Consider the following 24,826-nt stretch of genomic DNA (forward strand, 5'->3'; position numbering starts at 1 on the left):
TTTTTTCGCCGGGTGAAATGACGAAGCGACTGCTTCAAATTCAGTTATTTGGTCATGGTGAATTTGCCAGCACTAATAGATGTCTATGGATTCGGGACGGGGTTGAGCGATGCATGGGGAACGCGATGTGTGATGCTTCTTCCGCCTTTGTCGTCTGGGGTCATTTAGCGGCGCAGGCTACAGTCTTAATGTTCAGCACAAAGAAGTGTTATATTATATTCGGGTCGACACCGCAATACGGCGTTAGGAGGGACATCTAGTTTTGTTCTGGTTGTTTTTGTATTTCCCTCTGAAACCAGCATTGATTATGACCAAGGCTATATAGTGTAGCACGGCGGCATGGTTTTCCTGTTTTGTTGACCGGACTTGGCTGAGCGTGTGAAGGGAATCACAATGATGTATGGAGTACTCATCATAGCTGGTTAGTGAAGTACATAGGTAATTGGAATCGAAGACGTACTCGCATCAAGAATAGGAGTTGATTGTAGGAGTTTTAGAATATTGAGACTAAACGGCTATCTGATGACTAACAATTGAACTCCAGTGGTTCATCAATTAAGACTGGTCAGTCCCAACATGTAACTGCTAGGTACCGGTTGTGTAAGTACTTATGTACTAAGTAACCTTGCATAAGTACATAAAGTACCGTAGCTGTTGGCTGGGCTCCCTGACCACATGCAAACCCAAGCTCTGACTGGTACGTACCTAACCTTGAGCTCAAAGTTGGAACTGGTAGCCAATCAATCGATCAACACCGCCACAGAGCCAGTCAGTCTCCCTCACCCCAAGTCACCCGCCGGATGCAGTGCTACCCTCTTGCCTGGTTTTCCCGCCCAGCCCCCCAAGAAACAAGGTCACGGCCACAAGCCTCCAATCGAGGCGTCATCCGTCATTCTGAACCTCGTTGCCAGATCCTGACGTCTTTGGGTCTTCTCTTTTCCTTCCCTTTAGCTTTCCAAAGGGATTTCTCAACGCTTTCTCTTCTTCCATTTTCCCCTGTCGAATTTTTTACAAGACATTTCACTCTCCAACCTCGACGCCAAAGGCTTTTGAATGCCCCTGGTCTCCTTCCTCGACGCCAGTTTCTGAGGTTGAAAGGTTCCCAACTGCGCCATTCCCACCCTCCAACCCTCAGTGCTACGGGAAATATAATGTCGAAGAGAAGTAGCGTTGCGTCCTCAAGCGCGAACGGCGCCATGGGGAAGACTAGTTTCAATCATAATCAGCCTGGTATGTTGCCATTGACGGCTATCTTAGCGTTCACCGAAATCTAAGCCTATTTCGAAACTAACTACGTGGTTTGCTTGCTTGCTTGCGAAGCTATCGACAAGCAAAAGACGCTACTATCTGCAGACGTTGGACACTTCTCCCTCGTGCGGGCCATGCATCTCGCCGACCTCATCACTTTAATGAATGGTATTGTTCTCCTTTCTCTCTTCAAGCTGCAGATCTACACGCGACAAGTCTTGCGTCTCTTGGGATGGCCGGCGTGCTAACTGCTCGCACCCTTCTATAGGCTTCTGCGGAGTCATGTCCATTTTCTCGTCTCTTCGATACTGTCTGGGCGATCCGAATTCTTTTGACAATGTTTGGCTGGCGTTGGCCTTTTTGCCCTTTGGCCTGTTTTTCGATTTTCTCGATGGGAGGGTGGCACGGTGGAGAAATAAGAGCAGTCTCATGGGTCAAGAGCTGGATTCTCTAGCCGATTTGGTGCGATTTCACTTTGCCGTTTTGTTTGCAACGCGATGCAGAATTCCATTGCAATCGATGCACATGGCTTGCTAACACCCTCGTTCATATAGATTTCGTTTGGGGTCGCGCCGGCCATGGTGGCGTTTACTATCGGCTTTCGATCTACTCTCGACACCGTCGGGCTCGCCTTCTTCGTACTATGTGGCCTAACGCGCCTTGCTCGCTTCAACGTTACTGTTTCAGTGCTTCCCAAGGATGCTACAGGCAAGAGCAAGTTCTTCGAGGGTACACCGATCCCGACGTCTCTTTTTCTCGATGGCCTCATGGCATATTGGGTATATTGTGGCCAGGTCCTCGACGATGTGCCTTTTGGGGCATGGTTAAAAGATTCGGCGCTAGAGTTCCATCCCGCAGTACTTCTGTTCATGTTGCATGGATGCCTGATGACGAGCAAGACCATCCGCATCCCCAAACCGTAGGAGACGTCGTCTTGCCCCCCATTCGTTTTGTTTGGCATTCAGCGGCGGCGCTGATTGGACGACAATGAGCCGTTTAGTGAGAGGAAGGGGATGGGCAGATGGTTCATGCGGTGCGCTGTGGATTGGAACCCCCCGTACATACATCGCTGTGATCGAAGACGCGGGCCAGGAACATTATGACTGACAGTCGGCACTGACTTGCAGCAGGTAGAGCGTAAAGCGGTTTTAGCGCTGAGAGGAATCTGGGAAGTTGAGAAGAGTAACGAGGTACACGGAAATGGGATTATTGATACCGGAATGACATACGAGGACTGGGTAGCAATTCTTACAATACCCGTAGCTTCAGATGGAAAACCCATGCTTGAAGAAATAAAAATGAGATGCATGATACCCAATAACGGATATATGGGAAGACTCAGGTACACAGAAACTTGTGAGGTCAATGAGCTTTTGCACATGACGATCATCACGATCCGTTATATGAGCCGTTATATGAGCCGTGCAGATGCTACAGCAGATCCCCGACAATGTTGTTGAAGTTGCGAATCCGGCCCTCGTGGCCAGACTCCGATCGATGGGTGTTGCGGTAGGAAAGTGATCGCCTGGCTTCATCATTGTCATACAGGGACCTCGTGGTAACATGTGCATCGGGACGTGACCTTTTTGCACACCACGCAACAGCTGCCTAGTGAGAATAACACAAAACTACAAAGTAGGGCAGTCGACTACATGTTTCTCGAGAATACAACTGGCAGGCTCTAGCCTTGGGCGAGAAACGTAATATGGTGGCAGCACAATGCCTAGGGAAGCTTCTTACTGCGACACACGGCTGTCAAGTCATGGGCGTGAATCACTGCAGCATGGTATAATGTGCGTGCCGTGGCCATTACAAAGTTCCTCTTTGTGCCCGCCAGTTGGTATGCGCCGGCTCCTCCATGACACGAATGCGTGTTTGGGGGTGAAATACCAAAAAAGCGTGTTCAATTTCTGTCATCTAAATATTGCCAAGTATACAGGTACACACGCGGCAGAGGAAAACTATCCCATTCAGGCAGCACCGTACAGCAAGATAACAAGGAAAACTGTATGAATAGAGGCGCTTTCATAACCCAAGAAACATAGCCTAACAAATAGTAGTAGGAAGACAAAAGACACCCGATAAAAACACCACGACATGTACAGCAGAACGATGTGGGAACAGCATCTATCAAGGAAAAAACATGAAAAGGAGCCCCATCAATCGCTTTTAAGAAGCAAAAACAAAGGGAAAGCCTTCAAAAAGATGGAACACTTAAGGCGAGACAATACCGCTGGCCTTCGGATATTTCCCGGGGATTGGCAAGTTCGAGATAGTGGCAGCGCTTTCCGTTCTGTCGTCAGTTTCTCTCTTCGGTCTGCTTGTCCCTCCCAAAGGAGGTTCGGCCGGGGTGGTATGTTCGGTGGCACTGGCTTCGGGAACCACCTGGAGGGCTAACTCTCGTTGAGTTTCGGATCTAGGGATATTACTGGCTGCCAATACAAGGGGACTTATTTTGTCGGCCGTAGCATTACCATTTGCATAGTTTTGACTGTCGTTTTCGGTCGTGTTAGAAGCCACTTCGCGTTCACCGGAATTGACAGGCTCGGTATCTACATTTTGCCGGGGTGCATTTGAAAGCTCAGAGGCTTCAGGGACAACGTTGGTGGCTTTTCCGTCAAGGTCGTGATCTTGATGTCCTTGTGAACCCACGAAGGCGCCGGCAAAATACCCACCGTCTTGGTTTGACGGATGGGGAACTGGTTCGCATGTGTATGGATTAACGCCATCATGATGCGCCTGTTGACTGGCTATGGCAGCTTGGGATGGCATATCTTCCATTGGAGTTTGCTCGGTGCCTCCATAGCCCATGTGATTTTCTTGGCCATGGTGCAGATGCTGACCCTCACGTCCGGCTACAAGCGCAGCCGCTGGTAGAGCCCCCGCAGCCGCATAGGCTTGGGCATCCGGAGAGTGATCCTGGTGACCGGAGCTTACACTAGATGGCGATTGTGGCGCCTGTAAGCCACGCTGTGCGTTGATTTGAAGATCTGATGGAAACCGCCCACCTGGTTGAGGCCGTCGGGAAACCATGTCCTCTCGTGGCTCTGGGTTGACGTCCACTTGATTCGCAGAGAAAGGCTCTTCATCGTCTTCGTCCACGATGCCATCACTGCTAACGGATCGACGGGATGATCGGCTTAAGCTTCGAGAGTGAGTGCGAACAAACTGGGATCGTTCTTCGGGGGTCTTTTCAGTCAATGCCTTAATGTCCTCGTACCATGCCATCATAGTATCATGACTTTCGGCTCTGAAAACCCAGGTGTGCCCGCGGTGCATCGTGCCAGTTTGTCGCCCCTTGAGGATAAATTTATTGGATGAGCCACCCTCGGTCGAATGGGAGCCGAGCTTCTGCTCGGGCAAGTACAGTGACATGACCGGAGCTTGTGCTTTGTCCGCCGACTTGAACTCATGGAGGTGTGTTGTAGAAAGGACATACCTGGGAAATTGTTAGTCGACCCGTGGTACGTGCTGATTAAACTTTGAAAGCAGTAATGAATCGCAGAATAAACAGCAGGCACCAAAATGAAGAAGTGCGGAAAAATACCGGGGTGATAATAACTTACCATCCGGCTGTGTAGCTCTTCAGATATTTGCTCTTGCGCTCCAAAAGCCCAGCTCGAATCTCCTGTGCTGAGACATGATCCTGGCCCGGGTAATGGATCTGATCAGAAGATCGCATGGGAACGGTAGGGTCAACGATGTGGTCATCGTGTGTGACGAAATGAATCCATTCTTGGTCCTTGGGCATGTTGATGGGACCTTCGCGCAGTTCATCTACCACTGCATAGGCATTGTCGGCTTCGCGCTTGAGGATACCTGCGTAAGCGTTATACGCCTTTTGGATTTCCCCAACAACAATTGACTCCAGCTCACGGCCAGAGCCTTCAAGGTTCAAATATGCCTACGAGAATGGTAAGAAAGGTGTGATTGAAGATATTTTGCTCCCAGTCGGTGGGAAGAAGTCGGCTGGGGGAATGTTTGCTTGCCTGGTGAAGGTAGTTCTCTTCGTCTATTTGGCGCTCGACTTGTCGGTCAACTGCGAGGCGCATCAGATAGGGATCTTGCTTCCCCGTTGTAGACGAGGCGTCTATTTCCGTCTTGTCGAGAACTTCGGCAAGAGCACGAACGGCTTTGGACGTGGTCTCCATCTCGCGATCCACTGAGTTTTTGAAGTCGCCAGATAAGTGCTTGATTTCCTTGATTTTCTGCTGAAGATCGCTTCTCAACCCTGTCAGAGCTAAGATTACATCCTCCTCGATTTCCTTGGACTTATTAGCTTCCTGAATGGCAGCTGTGTTGTAGTTACGGAGAAACTGCAGGGCATCGTCAATCCCGGCAGATCGAAGAAACTGCGGGGGGGTCGAGATATTGTTTGCAACATTGGCAAGCTTGACAAGGGCCTTGGACCTCTGCTCGTAGTGCGACTGGATCTCGCGGAAGTAGGCTATCAAGTCTTTGAGAACCTTCCTCCAGGCTAGAAGTATGCTGGCATTAGCAGAGTTATCCCAAGTTCGCGTCTGCGGCAAGAGCTAGAGCCATAGCCACGGATGACGAGATGACGTCGCACACGTGGGGAACGCAAGGTCACTTGACATACTCTGGAATCTGTTGGCAAGGACATCTGTCGGAGTGCCGGACGTAGGGATAGGGCAGTAAAAAGCGCTGTGAGCATCATCCCGGTCCGAGGCCGAATGCAAGGCCAAACTCCTAACACTGCCGGGTCTGCTGCTTCGGCGACTGCTACTGCGTCTGAGGCTGCTGGTTCGTCTCATGGATGACTTCTTGCGAAGTGTGTTGTTTCGCACGGGAAGCTGCTGATCATCGCCAGCAGCGAAGCTGTGCACGGAATTGGAGCGCTGCATGGCGGCGAAACCGGGTCGGTTGCTCTCGTCGATGATGGAGCTGCCGCGCTGGCTGGCGTCCCACTCCTCGGTGAACCTGCCCACGCCGGCCAGGGGAGCAGGAGATGCAGTCTTGCTGCCTGGCGCGTGCTGGTGCTCCAGTATGGGAGCCTGAGAAGTGCTGCGTCGGTGATTGTATTCCTGTCGTTGCTCTTGCTCCCGCTGTTGCCGTTGTCGCGGGTGACTCTGGGACTGGCTGTGTGGGAGGGAGGCGCTTCGGTTCAGGTTGGCATCGGAAGTCTGCTGTGGGAGAGAAGACGACACCAGACGATCCATGGCGGAGGTGGAGCTATAAAGGCCGCAGGGCCAGAGGAGCAAGCAAACCTTGAAAGTTTGGTAGACGGCCGACGGGAGACCGGCAGGCCGCAGACCCTTCAAGGTTTGGAGACGGATGCCCTAGTGAGGCAGTGAGGATGAGGCAGCGACCTGGTCACAGATCCGAGCGCAAACAGACGGGAACGGTAGGACGAGGGAGGGGGGTGGAGGTGTGTGGGGGGAGCTTGGGAGCTTGGGAGCTGGGAGTTTGGGAAGGCAGGAGGGAGGGAGGAATTGCCAGGCGCCACAGACTCGGAAAACCACCCAAAGAACTCGGTAACTTTACCCAGACGGACGTCTGGACTCGACGCCCCAACCCGAACATTGAATCTACTACCAGACGCGACCTTGGTGGTGCAAATCGGTCGACGGCGAGCTGCAACTGGCACCGCCAGTTCATCTGCACACCAGCGGTTATTACCGTGAATGGCTTTCCCCAACTGTCTTCTACACCCACTGTAGATGTAACAAATATCCGGCTCGACATTGAGGATCCAGACGTGGACTCAGTCGACGACTCCCCACTACCACCACTCATCACCCACTCAAGTACATACTTTACGTAGCACTAAGGGCTGGGCGGGCAAGACGGGCTCCCGGACACGGCGACGTTGACGCAATGGCTTGACTCCCAATGAGACTTGGCCCGAAGCTAGCACGCTCCGTCACCCACAGCTGTTCGTCCATTGATGTCATGGAAAGCAATGGGAAACAAGGTCGAGATGACATTTGGGCCGACATGGAGCCAAGAAGTAGCTACATTTCTGTTTGTGTTTTGCCTCGCAGCACTGTCCTACCTAGGTCGTCATTATTCTATCACTGCAGTGATGCTGAACAGGTTCGATGTCATGACACTTCCATGTGGCTACAGAGCTGTGTGACCCCCCGAGATATCGAGGAATCTGTCTTCCATGATCCATCTGTGTACGTAAATGGGGGCGCATCTCAGATATTCCAAGTCCGCCCATTCCCGTGAATCTGCACGGCCAACGAGTGATTATACCGCCGTGATACCACCTGAAAATATATCACTGTGCTGGAATCTTTACTTGCGATACAGCAGTGACAGTCTAAGATAGCAAAGGACTACAACAGCAATAGAAAAGGAACATTGGCTAGGCAGTGTCGCAGACACCCCATTTACCCGCAAACAGTCTGGGCAAGTCAGCTTTTTCGCCCATCGCCCGCTTGATGATTACTGACTACATCTGTGATAGCTCAAGCGAGGCCAAGGACTAATAAACTTGCGTCTTGATACTCTGTACTCGAATGACAAATATTCAGGCGCCCACTGAACCTACGGGTCATTGGAGCGTGCCAAGCACAGCTATGGCCAGATGGTGCGGCAAATGGCTGCTCTTGGAAGACGTGGTGGAAAACCATGTTGGTGTTGTGCTGTCTAACATGTACAATGCAGACCTTCAGCCACTGGTGCCACTGTGGTGACGATGATGGTGGTGGAGATAACTCCGTTGCTGCCAAGCAGATACCGGGGGGGTCAGAACATGACGTCAGAGCAGAGCTTTCCAAGCTGAAGCCTACCCGAGCGTCAATTGAGACCATCTGCACGATGTCGCAGTTAGTACGGAGCACGTAGTGGTACCTAACTACTTCAGTATCCAGATTACGTATGAGTTCCAGCAGCACAAAAAAAGAGTTGACATGAAAAAGGAGAACTAAAAAAGCCAATATCCGTTTCAAGACGGCTGATCCTCGTCGAAAAGACCCTAACAACCTTTGTTTCCTCAAGTCAGACCAAGTCACCAGGGCACAAGGACATGTGAGCATATGTCAAGTCTGGTACGGAGTACGTTTCCTTGCCCTGTATGGAGTAGATTAGATTATGGAGTGCCTGCATCGGCTGCTCAGCCACCATGCAGTACTACCGGCTGTTTCACGCTTCAATTCCCGTTTCTCATTTCTCACGAGGTACATACATGGTAGTATAGCATCCAAATGACGCGTCCGCAACCTTCTTTGCAAGGAATCGTCGGTGCCTCATTAGAGTTCCTTCACAAGTCGGCATCCATGTTCCTGGAGGAATGCTCGTCATTTTTTTGCTTTTTCCTCTTCCTCACTGAACAACTCTCAATCCGTCTGTACACACCCCGCCGAGTACTCAGTTTAGATGATTAAGCTCGTGTGTATTGAACCGCTTACCATCCGCCCTTTGTAGGCTCCATCTGTGTATGTACTCTACAGATTAGTTGGTGCGGACAACAGAAGCTGATTGCTTGCAACGTTTGATTTCTGTTGCTGGATAAATGTTACTCGTGCACCCGTAACTCCGCGACGCCATAAACGCTAAAAGATCTTGATAACCACTACTCTTGCTGCCCCAACATATAGCTATGTAGGCGCACCATATATTCCCTTCTGTCGGCTCGCCACATGCACGAACAGTCAGACTGTATTCCAAACCAAGGAGCGCCGTGTCGTAAACACAAGCTACTTCGATAAACCCGGAATGATAACTTGGGACCAAGCAATAATGCATATTCAACAACACTTTGCCATGCCCCGTTGCCCTCGCGGTCCTCAGTCTGGGTTAGCTTCGCCGATGGGCTCTACGGGTGATTGCTCCGTCAAACTCTTCCTTCGACCCCAACGCCGGGGCGGTGGTGCTTTGGGAGGAATCTTTTTGCCTTCGCCGTTCACACTTCCACAAACTTTGGCTGTCTGAGTAAATGGGATGCCATGTCGATGTTTTGGGACGATGGGAAGTGGCTTCTTTGCCCTTGCAGACAGTTCCGCGCCACTGCCTTCCGTATCGGTCTTGCCGTGCGTATCTGATGCCGTCGATGCTTTTCGACTTGGAGTTTGGACCCCAGGTCGTTCCATTACCCCCGCCACATCGCCCACACTGATGCTACTGGCATATTGCGACGGTGACAGGCTGATTCCAAGGAATTTGCGGGCTACTTCGGCTTGCCCCGGACCTTCCTTCTCTTCTTCCTTCTCTTCGATCCATGTAACCTTTGTCACTCGAGCTACCAATCGTAGAGTCGTCTCGTCTGCGGGGGCAAAATGCGCGTTCGGGGACCCACGAAGTATTCTCAGAACACGGAGGACCTCATCTCTTTTGTAGTGAGGTGGCTGATTGAGTTGTGTATGAGCCAAGAGCGGGTACATGACGCGCAAGTATGTATGGCGCAAAGATATCTTCTCGTCCGGAAGATCCATTAAATTCCGAATTATGACATCCAGCAAAACTCGCAAGTCGTTGGTATAGAAGTATTCGTATGTGGCTTTTGTTGTAAACAGCAGATACAATAATTTTAAAATCAGTAATTGAAGCGAAGTTTCTGTTTCCCGATTTAAAAGTAGGATGACATTTTCGCCAAAGGTTCTGTACAGGGGTCCGTGAAGACTCAGACACTTGACGATGCGATTTGTTAATGGGTTCGATATCGTACTTGACCCTTCTGTTACAGAATCGGTCGAAGCCAGCATGTATTGTTCATTCAAAACAAGCTAGGGCAGGTCAGTCCTGACGACGCGTTGATATGAAATCAGCACAGTTTGCTTACTCACCAGAACTCGAATGGTAGGGTAGTGGTAAGGATCCCGTACATCATCGGAGACACCCTCAATCAGTTGGAAAAGGTAATGGACAAAGGAATCATCAACCAGTGTTAAATCTTCAAAGTTCAGCCGCTCCACTCGTGACATTTCGTACATTAGCTGGAGCAGGAGGCGGTGCAATCGAGGATCTGCGTCCTCTTGCTGTGCAGTTATAAGTTCTAAAAGCCGGGAGAAGCACGATTCCTCAATCATCCGTGGGAACGTCGCCTCATCGCTGCAACCGTCAAGAAACAGGAAGCTGGTGATGGCGTGCAATGGCGCGGTCTCGTCTTCCTGCAGTAGACTGTGAATAATCTGAGTCCGCACGTAGTCTTTATTGTTTCTGAAGATGTCGCTCTCTAGTAACATGTGAGCGCATGCTAAAAAATCGTCGTGCGAATCCACGGTGCAATATCGCAACCGGGCAGTGATTTCCAGCCACTCGCGAAGGGTGTCGTCGATGGATTCGTGGCTCGTGCAATCGGCGGCAAGGCATTCGCTCATCTCTGGAGAAAACATGTAAGCTGCGGTGAAATGGAAGCGGTATATGATGCGCCCTAAATGTGCCTTACCCGTCCAAAGTCGATGCTCATCTTCGGAGCTGACTGCAGTGACGACTTTGTCACTGTCCTCCATGACTGACTGGGTGCCGGGTGAAAGAGGGACACCGGCAGCATCGGGCCTCTCCTAGCCGGTCCACGGCAGCAATGTCCTTAAATCAAGCAAATCGTCTCCCTGCCACCCGGTTATCTTCATCCAAGGGGCTTGAGTCGCAAGGTTGTGGTGGAAAGGGGGGTGGTTTTGGCAGAGATGCCACGCTTTTGGAGAACATTAGTGGTGGGGTAAGCCATCCATGCGATGGGCACAGCAAGCCACATCTGCGCAACACTTTATTTCTCCTAGCCGTCACCCATTCCAGACATATGGACTTTACAATGCAGGTCATGAACGTGGCCTGTAACCCCTCCAGATCAAGTATCCTACGAACGAACATGTTTGGTAGGCCTTGGTCTACGATAATTCTTCAAATCTTTTCATCAAGATCGAGGGTATAGTACTCCGTACATTGAAACATGCCCAACATTCCCAACAGGCCTTTTCGGGAGCGCAATTGGCAACCAACCACGACGCCAGCCCATCAACTTCCTCTACATAGAGCAAACAAGCAAAACTCCTACTTCGTGAAAATGAGACACATATACTATGATTTCGCCGCGGCCTTTTGCTCGTCCTCTTCATAGATCTTGACCTTGTCTGCATATTCGCCGATGTTGCTGACAACATAATCAGTGATGGTATCGCCTTTACCCGCTGCGATCCTAAGTATCAGTTCGTTTAGGTTTTGGCGGCCCAGGATGTCTACGTGATCAGCAGTTTTCGGGCCGCCTCTGGGATTGAATCGCTCCGGTTCGTGAGGCATTTCTACCACCGTGATCCTTGAATTGCCAGGGTTATACCTTTTCATATGCCACCCGCGATTACACATGTATCCTGTGCTAAGAAGATTTACTGTGCCATCACCTTCGCCCATCACCACACCATGATCAACTTCACCTTCAGTGAGCGCCGTGTCAATTGTAATTTTGAGCCTTGTGCTTGCTGGCTGATCTGGGGCTCGATAGTAGTATGCGCGTTCGGTTGGCTTGCCTACACCGTAGAAGCAATATATCTTCAAATTGGGGGCGTTTGGCAGACGAGTCTCAAGTGGATTGATCCATTTATTCGGGTCCTTCTCATTAGCTTCCACTTCAGCTGCGGTGTGCGCAACACCGTGAGAGTAGCTGTTTTTAACATGTTTCTGATACCAGTCCTCTGTAGTTTCGAAGAGGTATTTCATAGAGCCCTCAACAGTCATGTTTTTGTCCGGGGCAGTCCAATTGGTCCCGACCTTGAAATTGAGAACAGAACCATATGAAAAGTTCTGGTTCGGTTGGTCGTCTGGTGCCCAGTTCAAATCACCCCAAACTGCGTTGCCGCCAAGCGGCAGCATGGAAGAGATACCGGGCATGGCGCGAAAAATCTCCGCTCGCTCTTCTTTACTCAAAAATTTCTCCAGGCCATATATGGCAAAGGCGTTTAGTTGTGCAGTATCCCTCATTTCACCGGATAATACCGCGGTAAGGTCTTTCACTGTACCAAGCATGCATCCGCTGATATTGATCCAAGACCCGATATGACGATCCACCCAGTCTTCTCCTCCGCGACCACCTTGTTCTGACTGAACCCAGTGAAAGAAGTAGTAAACGACCTGGCTGCCCATACTGTGAGAGGCTAGGACCACCTTCTCGCCATCATATTCCACGGCAGACTCAATGTGTGACTTGAGACGGGAAAAGTACCGGTCTCTCACCTCAAGATTCTGGTAGGACAACCGCCAATCGTAGGCAGCTGTGAAAGAGTTTGTCGGGTCATAACCAATGGTGGCCAAATTTTCGAAGATTTTATTCCAGATCCAGTATCCCGTAATGAAGAAATCTGTGGCATCGAAGCCCTGCGCGGCCCTTAATTTCACGCCCGGCGGATCGAGGCCAGTTTTCTTATCAAGCATGATATGCTTCTTCCACAACTCCTTGTCGAGCACGAGGGCCCTCATCATTGTCCAACTGCCCCACAAGCGTTTCCTGAAGTATTGACGTGATGTGTTGGCAGTCCCCCAGGATTCCAAGCCAGTTGAAATGACTCCTGGAACCATGATGACGGGATGGTGAGCGTGTAGGCCCTCGGATCGTGCCTTGAGGCCGACCGAAAAAGAGTCGTACGCATCCGTGACTTCTCGCTCGCCTTGCACCAAGTCGCGCATATCCTTAATTAGGCCAGCCGGAAGGACATCGAAGAAGCTGTCCATGCTCAGCTCGCCGATTTCAGGGAAGTCTATAAGATCATTGGTTTTGGCAAAAAAGCCTGCAGCTAGCAAGCCGCATATTCCGCCCAGTAAGAATATAAAGGTATTCCGCCTCTTCCGCGTCGCCCTAGGTGCCTTTTCCACCACATGGATATGCGCCGTCGGCTCGATGGCTGGACTATCTTCGCGGGTTGGCGAACCGTCGTGAACTGGTTGTGTCTCGCGTGGTGCGCGGCGACGCAGCGTGGTGGCCATGTGGCAGAATGCGGCAAGTTTTTATCCGCTCTTCTTGTGGTGTCGGGTGATTTTTTTTCTGGCCGTTGAATTCAAGTTCCCAGACTCCGTCTGGTGCTGTGAGAGCCAAGTTGACTGGGCGCGAAAGCAAGAGAGCAGCAATGTCTGGTCGCGAGCAGGCTACCCGGGGAGTAGTGAGGAAATTGCGCTAATAACAGTTCTGCGTCGTACCGGCAGCTGTCGATGGTTTCTCTGTAATTAGGCAATTTTCATGTATTGAGGAATCCTTCAAGTGGTGTTGAGCAGAAGAGTAAACAGGGACGAGAGCGAGCTGTACATACGAGAGGGATCGGCACTGACTATTATGTGCATGTGTAGCATTTTGTTTTGGTTTAGCCCGGCAGACTAGAGGAGGACAAGGGCCGTGACATGGACCCCAGACGACCAGAACTTGGTGTCAACCGTTGACATAGGTGACATCAATTGATGAGACCACGCCCAGAAAAATAAATTAGGTAAAGATCACGGTACATGCAGATAAAAATAGGGAGAATACTGCATTATGACCAGGGCATGCAGCTATTTATGCCCTCCCCATCCTTTACTCAGAACTTTCTTCTTGTTCTCCGCGAACACAAAGGCAGTTCAGTCTGGTCATTTGTACTGGTTCTGTTGGCTACTAGAGTACAAAGCACTCCATGTCTGTCCGCACGTTGCCAGCTCAGGCCGTTGCGTCAATACTTTACGTGTCAACGGTACAAACCCCGCTGACTGGGGGATTCACATGTGATCGCCAACATCCAAAGCCCCGCCATTTGATGCCACGGCGGTGCCACCAGACCACCAGTCGACGTTTGGACACGCCGCTCAAGAGCCGCACCGGCCCGCTCGATCCATGCAATCCATCTATGCTCAAGAGCTGCCTGTTGCCTAACCCGTCATTAACTGGAGTCCGTCTTCGTCGCGCCGTCCAGACACTTGACCTCCTTGTCAGAGTCTGCTTGTCAGCCTTACCAGTCCGGGCCCTGGCAGCTGTTGGACGCCCAACGCCCAATACAAGAAGAGCCCATCCTGACTGGCTTTTGGGTTGTTGGCAACTGGTGTGATTCAGTTGGAGGCACAGTCGGAGGCAACATCGGAGACTGTTCGCAGCTCGTCCTGACAGCCAGCCCAACAACCTGCCCTACATAGCGTTAACCGGCCGGGCATACTCCCGTCACTTGTCGTGGAGCACTATATATACACCACCTGAGGACAACCAGGTCTGTTTCAATCCGTACTCCAGGTCTTGGCGGCAGAAGCTCGTTTCATCATGGCCCTCCCACGAAAAGAGGAATCGTCCTCGCAGTTGCGCTTCATCCAGTATCAGCACAGTCTTGAGTCTGAATATTTGCCAGCCATACGATCACTCATCTCTAAAGACTTGAGCGAGCCTTACAGCATCTATGTCTACAGATATTTTCTTTGTCAATGGGCCCATCTTTGCTTCATGGTCAGTAGTACGGAGCCTCGGCGCACAAGTCCAACATGTCCGTTGTCTGGCAACACGCTCAGTCCGCTAATTTCAGTTGACTCCAGGCCATAAATCCATCCGACTCATCCCTTGTCGGTGTGATCATTTGTAAACTAGAAGTTCACTCGTCTCACTCTCCACCAACTCGGCGCGGGTATATCGCTATGCTGGCAGTCGAGTCGTCCTTTCGCGGCCACGGCATCGCAACCGCCCTCGTGCAACAAGCTATCGACGCCATGACCAAACGCAATGCCGATGAGATTGTTCTGGAGACTGAAGAATCAAATACTCCGGCCATGCGACTCTACGAACGGCTGGGGTTCTTGCGGTCAAAAAAGTTGCACCGTTACTATCTGAATGGCAATAGCGCCTATCGACTCGTTCTTCCGCTGAGGAGCGTTGACTTCGACATCGCTCAGGACTATCTCATCGGAGAAGTGTCTTGACATGTACTTCTGGGGATTCAAATGACATTTGGGGCTCTCGAGCATACATGAAAGAAGCCAGCGCATGATTGCATCATTATACTTGTTGACTTTGAAGAAGCAAAGGCGGCTTTAGCATTAAATGGAGTATATGGCGTTTACGGCGTTAACTCAGGATACAATGGAAATAAAATTATCATTCTAACAGCCCAGCGAACAAATTGTCTGTCACATTCAAAGTCTAGATGTTGAGAAACCTAGTTCCACCTTCATCTTTTACCCACCCTTGTGAGTGCTGCAAATTTATATTCCCAAGGTACTTGGAATTTTTGGTTGAGCCAGGCAACCCGAAAATCCATTACTGAAATGATTTCGAACTGTAGATCGAAGCAGCGAGGCCCCAGGGGTTTCCATGCGAAATACCAATGTAGGTAAAGATATCTGACTCGTCGTCAGCATGATGCGGCGGTGGCATCGTCTTGCAGTTACCCCGCGATGTTGACTCACCGGGCTTGTAGTACATGGTTGGTAGCCCTGGCCCAACAAGCTTGAGCCTCTTCAGCTGTTGCAAGACACGCCCGACGTCGGATTTGTCTTGGAAGTCGGCCGTATATATGCAGATGACCCTGTCTTTGCGAAAATCATCGAATTGCGACCTAGGGTTTACCTTGGCTGCTATACCGAGCTCGTTTTGTGCTGTAGCTTTAGCAACCAAGCCCCAAATTTCGTTGACCTCAGAAGGCGAGCAAAAGAGCATCCACTGGGAGAATGGACCGAATACAATAGTGTTAGCACAGGGCAGAGAAATTTGGATGAGCCACGCCACGTTCTCCCTCTTGACAATGGCGTACATACCTTGCCGCTTCGAACCTTGCCCGCTTGGGCTAGACGGAGAATATCGACCACAGCCTGGTTCTGTTCTTGTAATAACTCTTGCTTCAAAAATGTGGCCGATCTGCCTGACAGCTCCAACTTTTGCCTGAAATCTGCAAGAAGCTCCAATCTCTCCATTCCGCCTTCAACCACGAGGCCGACGTGGCTGTCCTTCTCCGTCGGAGCTTCGCACTCGTTCCCTTTCATGTATCCGCCATTCTCCTCGTGCTTCTCCTTTCGCGAAACGTATGGGTTGCATATGAAAATCCAGGGCAAATCCTCACTCCCATCAGTTGTTTCAGGAGGTAGCCTGGACAAGAAATCATCCAGTGTTTCAGAGAGCTGCCACGCGTAGCTAATTCCAGCGTAAGGGTTGTGTAGATTTGTAGATTTGGCCGCGACCGCTGGGCTTCTGCAAGGAGAGCCGAATCCCCAGACGCTGTGTTGCTCGGCCCAGGCATGGGCGTCGAATCTGTCAACGCGGGTTTGCAGCTGCCGCCTCTCGTCTGGGCTCCCTAGAAATCCATTTATTAACTAGTTGCCAATGCGGTATTGTTTCGGAAAGTTTGTACCATAGAATTCTGAGTCGTCCGAATCCATTCCCGCGGGGTGCCAGGTTATGTGGCAGCAGATGGCGTTCACAGACAGAAGGGTTTGTACAATTGCCGCAGTAGTTTGAGGCTTCACGCCAGCGCTTACCTACCACCGAACGTTGCCAAGCTGAGGGGAATTTAAAAAAAAAAAAAAATACAAGGAGTTGTGTATGAACTATTCGCTATACTTCGTAGCTTCACTTTAGAACCGGACTGAGTGTTTGGACGGGGCTCGGCACCTGTGGTTACATTTCGAACTGGTCGCGACATCTGGGGAGTTTAACTAAACAACTACTGGCGTTGGTACTCCGTAGTTTTGGAGACCCCAACGGCTGATCTTGGTCATTTTGCAAGGCGGCTTGCGTTGCAGGGGGGCTCTCTCTCTTTCTCTTGGCTAATGCATGTGCGGTCCGATCCATGGTGTGAGCATCGAGAGGAGCCACAAACGACGAGGTTCATTGTATGTCTGCCCCACCAGCCGTGTCCGTCGAACTGCCGAGATGATTTTGACTTGCTCAACCCTCAAAGGGTCTGTCAACTTATCAGACATTGAATTTGACGGTAAAGGGCGCAACACTTGTGTGAACGGCTACTACGAAAAGCCGCCAGCCATGGATAACTTAATGGCTATATCATCTACCAAGAGTATGCGGCTTGAATTGCCACCGAGCTGTTTGCAATTTTGCCCAGTCGACCAGTCTTGTTTCGTGGTTGGGACCTATAATTTACAGAGCCAAGATCCAACAGAGCAGCAACAAGATTTGCCGGAGGAAAGCACATTGAAGAGACCCCAGAGTCGAAATGGTAGCTTGATGCTTTTCCACCTGGCCGGGAGCGATTTGTGAGTCTTCAATGCCGACTTTTGCCTAATACTAGTGCATACTCTATCTACTCTTAACTGAGATGAGGCCCTAACCACGCAACCAGGGTCAAGATTCAAACGGAGCCACAACCTTCCGCAGTCTTAGATATTCGCTTTCACCCAACCCGTAGAACGCCCCAGAGCGTCTTTGCCGTTGTGTCGAGCACGGGCACGCTGGTTATTTATCGTCTCAAAACAGGTGATGGTCCAGCGCTGGAGCATGTGGCAACGAGTCGATGTGCCGATCTGGGAGAGGATGTTTTGTTTTTGCAGTGCAACTGGCATCCTTCCGTTGAAAACACGATCGCGGTGACTACTTCGACCGGTCTTGCGCGGTTGCTGCATCTTGACAACTCCTGGTCCATCCAGGGCTGGACGGACTTGGACATTCAAAACACCTTGGAGGCCTGGTCAGTTTGCCTCTCCAGTCCAGACAATAGTAGAGGTGAAATTGGCCAGCCGACAACTGTCTATTGTGGGGGCGACGACTCAATACTGAGATACACATCGTGCTCTCTGGTCCCCCACGACAATGATGCAAAAATGGAGACTATTTCCGCCTCGATAGGCATCAAGGGGGCACACAATGCCGGCGTGACTGCGATTCTACCCCTCTCAACCTGGACATCAGCTGGTTGGCGGGTTGTTGTTACGGGGAGCTATGATGATATGCTTCGGGTGATTGCTATACATGATCCGCATGAAAGCCATGGGACCAAGATGGTGCAGCTATTGACAGAAATTGACCTTGGCGGTGGTGTATGGCGGTTGGATTTGATCGACTTGAAGTCAGACTCTTGTGGAAAGGGCTCTGTCCACATCCTCCTTCTGGCGTCCTGCATGCATGCCGGGGCCAGAATAGTGGAAATCGTGACTGATGATGGCCAATGTTGGCGGAGCGCAGTACTTGCAAAGTTTGAAGAGCATCAGAGCATGAACTACGCGTCCGACTGTGTATATAACCCGGACGAGCGTAGCTTGACGTGCCTCTCGACAAGTTTCTATGATAGGCTACTGTGTCTATGGACGTACAACCTATAAACGGGGCTGCTGCAGTGCCATGAGAGTATTACAAGGCGCAAAGTTTCGATGTTGCAATTCGTGGAATGCCGAGGTGTCATGGACGGCTCAGGCCCAAACCGCCATAGTTCAAGACGGTAGTTTATTTGGTTGAACAATTTTGTCTTGGCATTTCTAGTTTGCCAAGATATGTAGGCGACTACCGCCTTTGTAGGGGCTAAAATCCTGTTGATCTGGAAGGCACCAATGTTTCCGGCTGGATTTGCTCTCCAATCCATGCGCACCGTACTATGTATTCACGGTTGGGCAACTGAGCTTCCAGGTCGATGCTCAAAAGCTGACGGTGGACATCTAGAGTCAATCTGGGCACCTATTCAATGTTAGGTATAAGTACTTATAGTTGACCCGCTGTCTGCATGGTCCAGTCCCCACTCAACATCAACGCGCCCTGCACTTGGGCCCTGTCAGCGGTGAAGCGCTGCCAACTAACTTCTCAAGGTCAGAAACTGGCTGGGTCGAACTAGACCAGCTGTGAACACCGCCCGCCGACACCGACACCAACAAACCTTGAACCTTCGGCTTTCATCTGTTTAGTTCGCCGCCTGCATTCATGCTTTCGGGCCACCGGCGTCAATCTTCCTTATTGAAAGGACCACTGTGCTTGCAAACGTTGCTCTACTTAGCTTTCTTGCGTTCTGTTTGACGTTTCCCCTCCCTCGTCACGCGCAGCCGGTATCGCCTTTGCCCTGCTTACTTGACGTGCTTTTGCATCCTCCCGCCGATTTCGATATCGTGCACAAACGAATTTCCCACCACGGACGTCAGGCGCTACGAACAACAGAGAGAAAAACAGTATAATCTCGATTTTGCGTTGCCGGTTTCTCGATACGACGATTACGGACACAATCCTCGTCGAACTTGCGCTCCTCTCCCGGTTTAGACTCGACCAAAACTTGAAGAACGCCTCGTCAGTATAAGCAAGCCTGCCTCGAGGTCGAATCCCGTCGACGTCTAAGCGCTCGCCATTGCCTGCAAAAATTATGTCTGCTAGCGGCGGCACTTTGCCAGCTGGCGGCAACCCGAGCAATGGCGAGGACACTGAGATATTGAGACGAATTCATCAAGCTCTGGATGTCGTGCACAGCGCTTCTTCAGGCAATGATGCCCGCCGGCAAGCTCAATCGTTTCTCGAAGAAGTCAAAGACATACCAGAAGCGCCTTTTCAAGGATATCGATTAGCTGCCGATAAGACTCAGCCACCAGTCGTTCGCCACTACGCCCTCTCGCTTCTCGAACATGCCATACGTTACCGATGGTCTACCTACAATCAGGAGCAAGCTACGGCCTTGCGACATTGGATATTGGAGTTGAGCCAGTCTGTCTCTAAACAAGATGCGTCCTACCTCAGGAAGAAGACAGCACAGCTGTGGGTCGAAATCGCAAAGCGGTGCTGGGGGACCGAATGGATGGACATGGATTCTTTACTTGTTCAACTTTGGCAGATCCAGGACTCGGCGGTTCATAAGGAACTCGTACTGTTTATTCTGGAGACCTTGTCCGATGAGGTTTTCACTGGGGATGACTCAGTGGTGACTATGAGAGAAGGTGTTCTTAGTAAGGCATGCGTCGAGATATTCACACCAACGTCAGTTCTGGTTGAGGCTTTCCCTAATCGTCAGCCCGGCCCGAATGTGCGCCATGGCCCCGAAGGATGGCTTGAGCGTATTTCTCAATTCCTCAACTATTGCGTCAGTTCCGAAGCCAAGGATACCGCTGATGCCAAGAGCTGTGCAGTCAAGGCTCTCTCCGTATTTGTGTCCCTTATGCCGTGGGCTATCCCCAAGGCCATAGCGGCTGCACAATGCGTGAACGTCATGACTGCCGGTTTGGCATCCTCACACATTGATGTTCAAAAGGTAGAACCCAACTTCTCCCATGATTACTAGCTATGGTCACTAAACTCTTCGTTCAGGCCTCCTTGGAAGCGCTTAATGCTCTATACTATCGGTCCAACTTCACGGATGATGAATTTCGCGACCTCGTCGCACCAATGTACAGTCCCAGCTCAGTTGATCTTTGCAAAGGTCTGTATCGCTGGGCTACTGTGGACCCCGAGGATATCGATGAAGATAAATATCAGATTCTTAAGAAGCTGTCAGAGGTATGAATCGAATTGCGAGAAAACACCATAACTATGTGTGTTATTTCTTCCGGCACCCACTAACACGACTCTAAAGATGCTATCCTATCTCGGGGACTACTTTGAACGCAAGTTTGCAAAGGTACCTCAAGAAGCCGCCAGCTCTGAATTTTTGGGGCTCTTGATTCAAGTAACGCAGAGTCCGAGTTTGATGGTCTCGATACCAATACTGGTAACATGGACTAGAATTCTTGGCCATAGAAATCTTGGTCCCAGCGACCTAGTGTCTAAAACCGTCGGTCCCCTACTGGACGTTTGCACTTCCAGATTGGTGCGCTATGAGAATCTCCCTGAGAACTCTACCGATCCTACATACCTTTTCCTACTAGATGACACGGATACTATCCCTGAGCGGCACGCGTTCTTAGGAAACTATCGTCGGTATAGCTCCCAGATTATTGAGCAAATTGTTCAATTGAAACTTGTCGACGCAGTGTCCTACATCTTAGGCCGTACTGAGGATATCCTGCAGAAGCTCTACGATGGGCAGCCTCCTTTTAGTAGTAAGGGCCAGTGTCAAAACCACTGAAGTGGTCTTGGAAATTACATTACTAACTGTATCAGAGCAAACATATACCAAGCATTCAACGCCCGCCTTGAAAGTCGATTCTCATTTTACTGTCATTGAGGCTACGTTGAAAGGTTATGTAAAATGGAGGAGATACCATGGGCGAGACCACGTAGGTTTCTCTACGAGATGGAATCCCATCCTCACCGCGACCAAAAGAAAATTGAGCTAATATATGCATGTTCAGGAGCAGCAAGTGGCTGAAATGGAGTCCAACTTAGAAGTGTGGTGTAATAAGTTGCTTGCAATGAGCTTTGAGGTGAGATCAGTCGAGAGGGCCAAATAAATACATCTGAACTTTGCCGAGATGTTGACTCTCTTATTTGAAAAAGGACCCAATAATTCGCAAGCGGGCGTTACAACTTCTTGTTTTCTTCTCAACTACTGCGCTCAACAAAGACGCCGGATTCATGTTGAAGGTTCTCGAGCATATTCTCCTTACGTGGCCCGCACTCGAACCTGAATATCGTGCATATAATGATGCCATCAAGGATTTGCAAAGTGAGAGTATGATTGAGCTGCAGCGTCTTGCGGCTGAGATGCCTGATCACCTTTTGGTAAGACAACTTCATATCGCAATTGAAGCTAAATCTCGTGGCTAATTGGCGAAAAAGGGTGTTTATGACCAGATTGAAAGCCGAGTGAATGATATGATGACTTCAGGGGCACTGGATGAAAAGCGATCCCTTGCGTACAGAAGTTTTCTCTTCCTCATCATGTAAGGACTCATATTCAGCACAAGTTGACTCGGTATGTAGTATTAGCTGACAGTCCATCTTAGCCATCGAGCCAGTGGAATCGACACACAGACGAAAATTCAGAAGCTGGCTGAATTCGTTGAGCCTGTCAAAGCCCAGTGGCAGAGTGAACCGATTCGAACATCGCTCAAATCCTATGCAGACTTCTGCCAGTACCTCGGTCTTGACAAGGCCCAGAAATATCTGGCGAGCAGGCGCGCACATGAACTTAAGGATTGGGGTTCTTGCGAATTGGATTCAGAGGGTTTATTGCTTCAAAACGAGCTTGAAGAGCGGTTGAAGGTACGGTGCATGTTAGGTCAAGTACGCTCGGATGTTCATGCTAACCTTGATGCTCAAGACTCTTCCTTTACGGCCTACAAAATCATTCCTTGCCTTTTCCGTAGAACGGTTGGATAAGTCCTCTCCAGCTTTTCAGGCGTCATACGCTCTTTGGCAACAAGGTTTCTCCAACATTCTTGCCGATTTACTTGAATATTTAAAGTATGCCAATGTCAAACAGGGTTGATTGTCTGGGCGGCTATCGGATATACTGACAAATATATAGATTTGCACATGCCACACACAATCCTGATAGTTGGGCAGAGTTGCCTACAGAAATGCGAAGCATGGTAGAGCGAGTTCTCAGCGACAGATTTTGGCAAGCCGGAATATCTGAAGGCAGCAAAGATGACTTTTACGCGAGGGTCATGGACAAGAAAAATACAATCGAAGGCCTGGCGTCGACTATCCGGGGCTCGGTACGTTTTGTCAGAGAAACGGCGTACGCTATCATCTATTGTATGAGCAGACTTGACCTGCAGTTTTACGGCTTCAGCGGCCTCTCTGGCCCTCTATCAGAAGCCTTGTTTTCGGATTCCATATGGCTATCTACACACCAACAAAGCAACTTGCTGAACTTGGTGCGGTATCTAGTTGACGACTGCCCGGTGGACTACCGGGAGCAATTTCTTCCCCAGCTCTTAGCAGCTTGCTTCAGACAGATGGATGCCAAGGTCAACGGCGAGTGGGAGAGAATGGAAAAGCAGCAAACTTGCGTGGTAGATGGCGAGGCAGGACTCAAGGAAGAAATGAAGGCCGAGAGCATTCTCCGGCAGGTTACGTATACAGCCGTCATGATGGTGGCTGATTTCCTGGATCCCACAAAATCAAGTATGTGGAGGGAATTGATGCTGTGTACATTTGCCGTGAAAAATGGTCGCTAACATGAAGTGTTAGATTCACACACTCTGAAGTCCCGAAGCCGAAAGGAAGGACTCGAGGACGAGCCTTCAAGGCCTTATCCGTCACTCCGGAAATTTTGTCTCATGCGACAGGAAATTGTTGAGCCGTTGCTGGTATTTTGCACTCACGGCATCCGAATGAGGGACACGCGATGCTGTGGAATGGTTCTCCGCCTGTTCATCTCTCTGGTCCCCGAGTTCCAGTTAGTTCAGGGTCAAGAACAATACGGGTCAACGGGGAATATTCACGACGGCAAGGCCGGCTCAAGCCACACGGACACCACGCCAGTGCCCGCCGAAATCGCCTCGGTGATCAGGGAATACATCGCGCAAGACGTGCTAAAGGCTTGTTTGACATCGTTCCACGAACCTTACTTTGTGGAGGTGCAGAAGGAGCTCGCCTCCCTGATTGCAACTATTGTGGTCTACTACAGCCCCATTACGGCAACACCGAAGGACATTATTTTATCTCTACCAAATGTGAATCCGGCTGAGCTTGATCGACTTGCACCGTACATGGCCAAACCAGCGTCTCATCCTCGCCAACAACGCGCGATTGTTCTGGAGCTCCTGAAAGACCTCAAGGGAGTGAGTGTATCTGAAATGGGGAAACTCGCCAAATCCGCTGGCTTTGGTGGTTCGTCACGCAACAAAAGGGGCAACAGGAGCAAGATGGCACAGGGGTTCATGAACGCTCCAACTGAAGCTGATGGCCGCGTAACACGGGGAAACGGTGTGATGGGTGCTCGACGAACAACACCGGATGCCCTGGAGGGCGTGTCCAACTTATTTGAGGGCTAGAAGTCAGGATAACAGGGACAATTGACTTGGTTCTTGGCGAGTCTGCACTACACAACAACCCACATCAGATGACCAGAAAAAAGTGTGCCAACGGGCAGCAGCTGTTAAGCTGCTCTCATGTGCACTGGCAGGCCCATCAGTGTCAATACAGGCCGTTACTTGGCAGTAGGGGCCCGTGTTGGGGTTCCATGCAGCAAAGGAATACAACTGCCGGGGATGCGGTGTATTGCTGACTTTTGTCGTGGGTTTCTCTCTCTCTCTCTCTCTCTCTCTGTGTGTGTGTGTGTGTGTCTGTCTTTCTGCGCATACCAAGCAAGTCACCGACGATCAAGTGCGATGGGCATAGGGTAGGGCAGCGCAGGACGTAGGTGGTTGGTCTAGAGGCGTTGACGGAGGAGATGATGACGGCCTATTACATGCAGCTACAATAGAGTTAGTTTCACGACTAAGTTTACGAAATGGTGCTGTCTCTATGCTTGTCTTTGTAGGTGGATATGTAAAGCCTATTTAATAATACGTTCCACTTGATACTTGGAAAGGACAAAGGAGAAAGGAAGGGAAAAAAAAATTAGAATGCGATGACTGCGATGCTAAGGTTTGGTTGACGGCCAGGGTGGAACGTAATGGATGTACACCAGTGCAGCGCGACATCTAGCAAGAGAGGCGTCGGGATGTCTGCAATGGCATCATGTTTCTCAAGCCGAGAAGGTGGCAGCCAGCATTGGAGGCATTTTGATCGAGGAGAAGGCAAAAGCGAGGGTTGGCCAATGACGATGGGTAGTCGAAGCGTCGTGGTGGCGGCCAGCGGTGGCGCACGGGGGACGGAACATCAATTGAGTAACAAGGTCCGGCCCTGCATGGGTGGGGTAAGGTCGACGGTTGG

The 24,826-nt window shown here is 50.4% G+C and overlaps 8 protein-coding genes across 8 annotated transcripts; 4 read left to right on the plus strand and 4 right to left on the minus strand.

Moving 5' to 3' along the window:
* Positions 1-1,826: 1,826 nt before the first annotated feature.
* On the plus strand, positions 1,827-2,171 carry MAA_04513 (phosphatidylserine synthase; the record flags this gene model as incomplete). The annotated part of the gene is made up of 1 exon (XM_007822609.2): positions 1,827-2,171. The coding sequence occupies one exon, from the start codon at positions 1,827-1,829 to the stop codon at positions 2,169-2,171; it is 345 nt and encodes a 114-aa protein (XP_007820800.2).
* A 1,291-nt stretch (positions 2,172-3,462) lies between these two features.
* Positions 3,463-6,428, minus strand: MAA_04512 (PH domain containing protein; the record flags this gene model as incomplete). Its single annotated transcript, XM_007822608.1, has 4 exons — positions 3,463-4,687; positions 4,815-5,086; positions 5,157-5,725; positions 5,849-6,428. The coding sequence occupies 4 exons, from the start codon at positions 6,426-6,428 to the stop codon at positions 3,463-3,465; spliced, it is 2,646 nt and encodes an 881-aa protein (XP_007820799.1).
* Positions 6,429-9,005: 2,577 nt separating this feature from the next.
* MAA_04511 (ldb17-like protein) lies at positions 9,006-10,667 on the minus strand (the record flags this gene model as incomplete). Its single annotated transcript, XM_007822607.2, has 2 exons — positions 9,006-9,941; positions 10,002-10,667. 2 exons carry the CDS (start codon positions 10,665-10,667, stop codon positions 9,006-9,008), a joined length of 1,602 nt encoding a protein of 533 aa, XP_007820798.2.
* Positions 10,668-11,232: 565 nt separating this feature from the next.
* Positions 11,233-13,128, minus strand: MAA_04510 (Lecithin:cholesterol acyltransferase; the record flags this gene model as incomplete). Its single annotated transcript, XM_007822606.1, has 1 exon — positions 11,233-13,128. One exon carries the CDS (start codon positions 13,126-13,128, stop codon positions 11,233-11,235), a length of 1,896 nt encoding a protein of 631 aa, XP_007820797.1.
* Positions 13,129-14,419: 1,291 nt separating this feature from the next.
* MAA_04509 (N-terminal acetyltransferase C complex catalytic subunit MAK3) lies at positions 14,420-15,066 on the plus strand (the record flags this gene model as incomplete). The annotated part of the gene is made up of 2 exons (XM_007822605.2): positions 14,420-14,599; positions 14,686-15,066. The coding sequence occupies 2 exons, from the start codon at positions 14,420-14,422 to the stop codon at positions 15,064-15,066; spliced, it is 561 nt and encodes a 186-aa protein (XP_007820796.2).
* Positions 15,067-15,403: 337 nt separating this feature from the next.
* Positions 15,404-16,518, minus strand: MAA_04508 (Translation Initiation factor eIF- 4e-like domain protein; the record flags this gene model as incomplete). Its single annotated transcript, XM_007822604.1, has 3 exons — positions 15,404-15,805; positions 15,901-16,433; positions 16,491-16,518. The coding sequence occupies 3 exons, from the start codon at positions 16,516-16,518 to the stop codon at positions 15,404-15,406; spliced, it is 963 nt and encodes a 320-aa protein (XP_007820795.1).
* A 604-nt stretch (positions 16,519-17,122) lies between these two features.
* MAA_04507 (WD40 repeat-like-containing domain protein) lies at positions 17,123-18,414 on the plus strand (the record flags this gene model as incomplete). Its single annotated transcript, XM_007822603.2, has 2 exons — positions 17,123-17,352; positions 17,439-18,414. 2 exons carry the CDS (start codon positions 17,123-17,125, stop codon positions 18,412-18,414), a joined length of 1,206 nt encoding a protein of 401 aa, XP_007820794.2.
* A 1,019-nt stretch (positions 18,415-19,433) lies between these two features.
* Positions 19,434-23,943, plus strand: MAA_04506 (Armadillo-type fold domain containing protein; the record flags this gene model as incomplete). Its single annotated transcript, XM_007822602.2, has 11 exons — positions 19,434-20,309; positions 20,366-20,554; positions 20,631-21,096; positions 21,158-21,273; positions 21,349-21,420; positions 21,494-21,718; positions 21,776-21,879; positions 21,943-22,201; positions 22,260-22,402; positions 22,467-23,071; positions 23,138-23,943. The coding sequence occupies 11 exons, from the start codon at positions 19,434-19,436 to the stop codon at positions 23,941-23,943; spliced, it is 3,861 nt and encodes a 1,286-aa protein (XP_007820793.2).
* Positions 23,944-24,826: the final 883 nt, after the last annotated feature.

This window comes from Metarhizium robertsii (assembly GCF_000187425.2).
Source record: "Metarhizium robertsii ARSEF 23 chromosome Unknown MAA_Scf_1, whole genome shotgun sequence".
Classification (NCBI taxonomy): Eukaryota; Fungi; Ascomycota; class Sordariomycetes; order Hypocreales; family Clavicipitaceae; genus Metarhizium; species Metarhizium robertsii.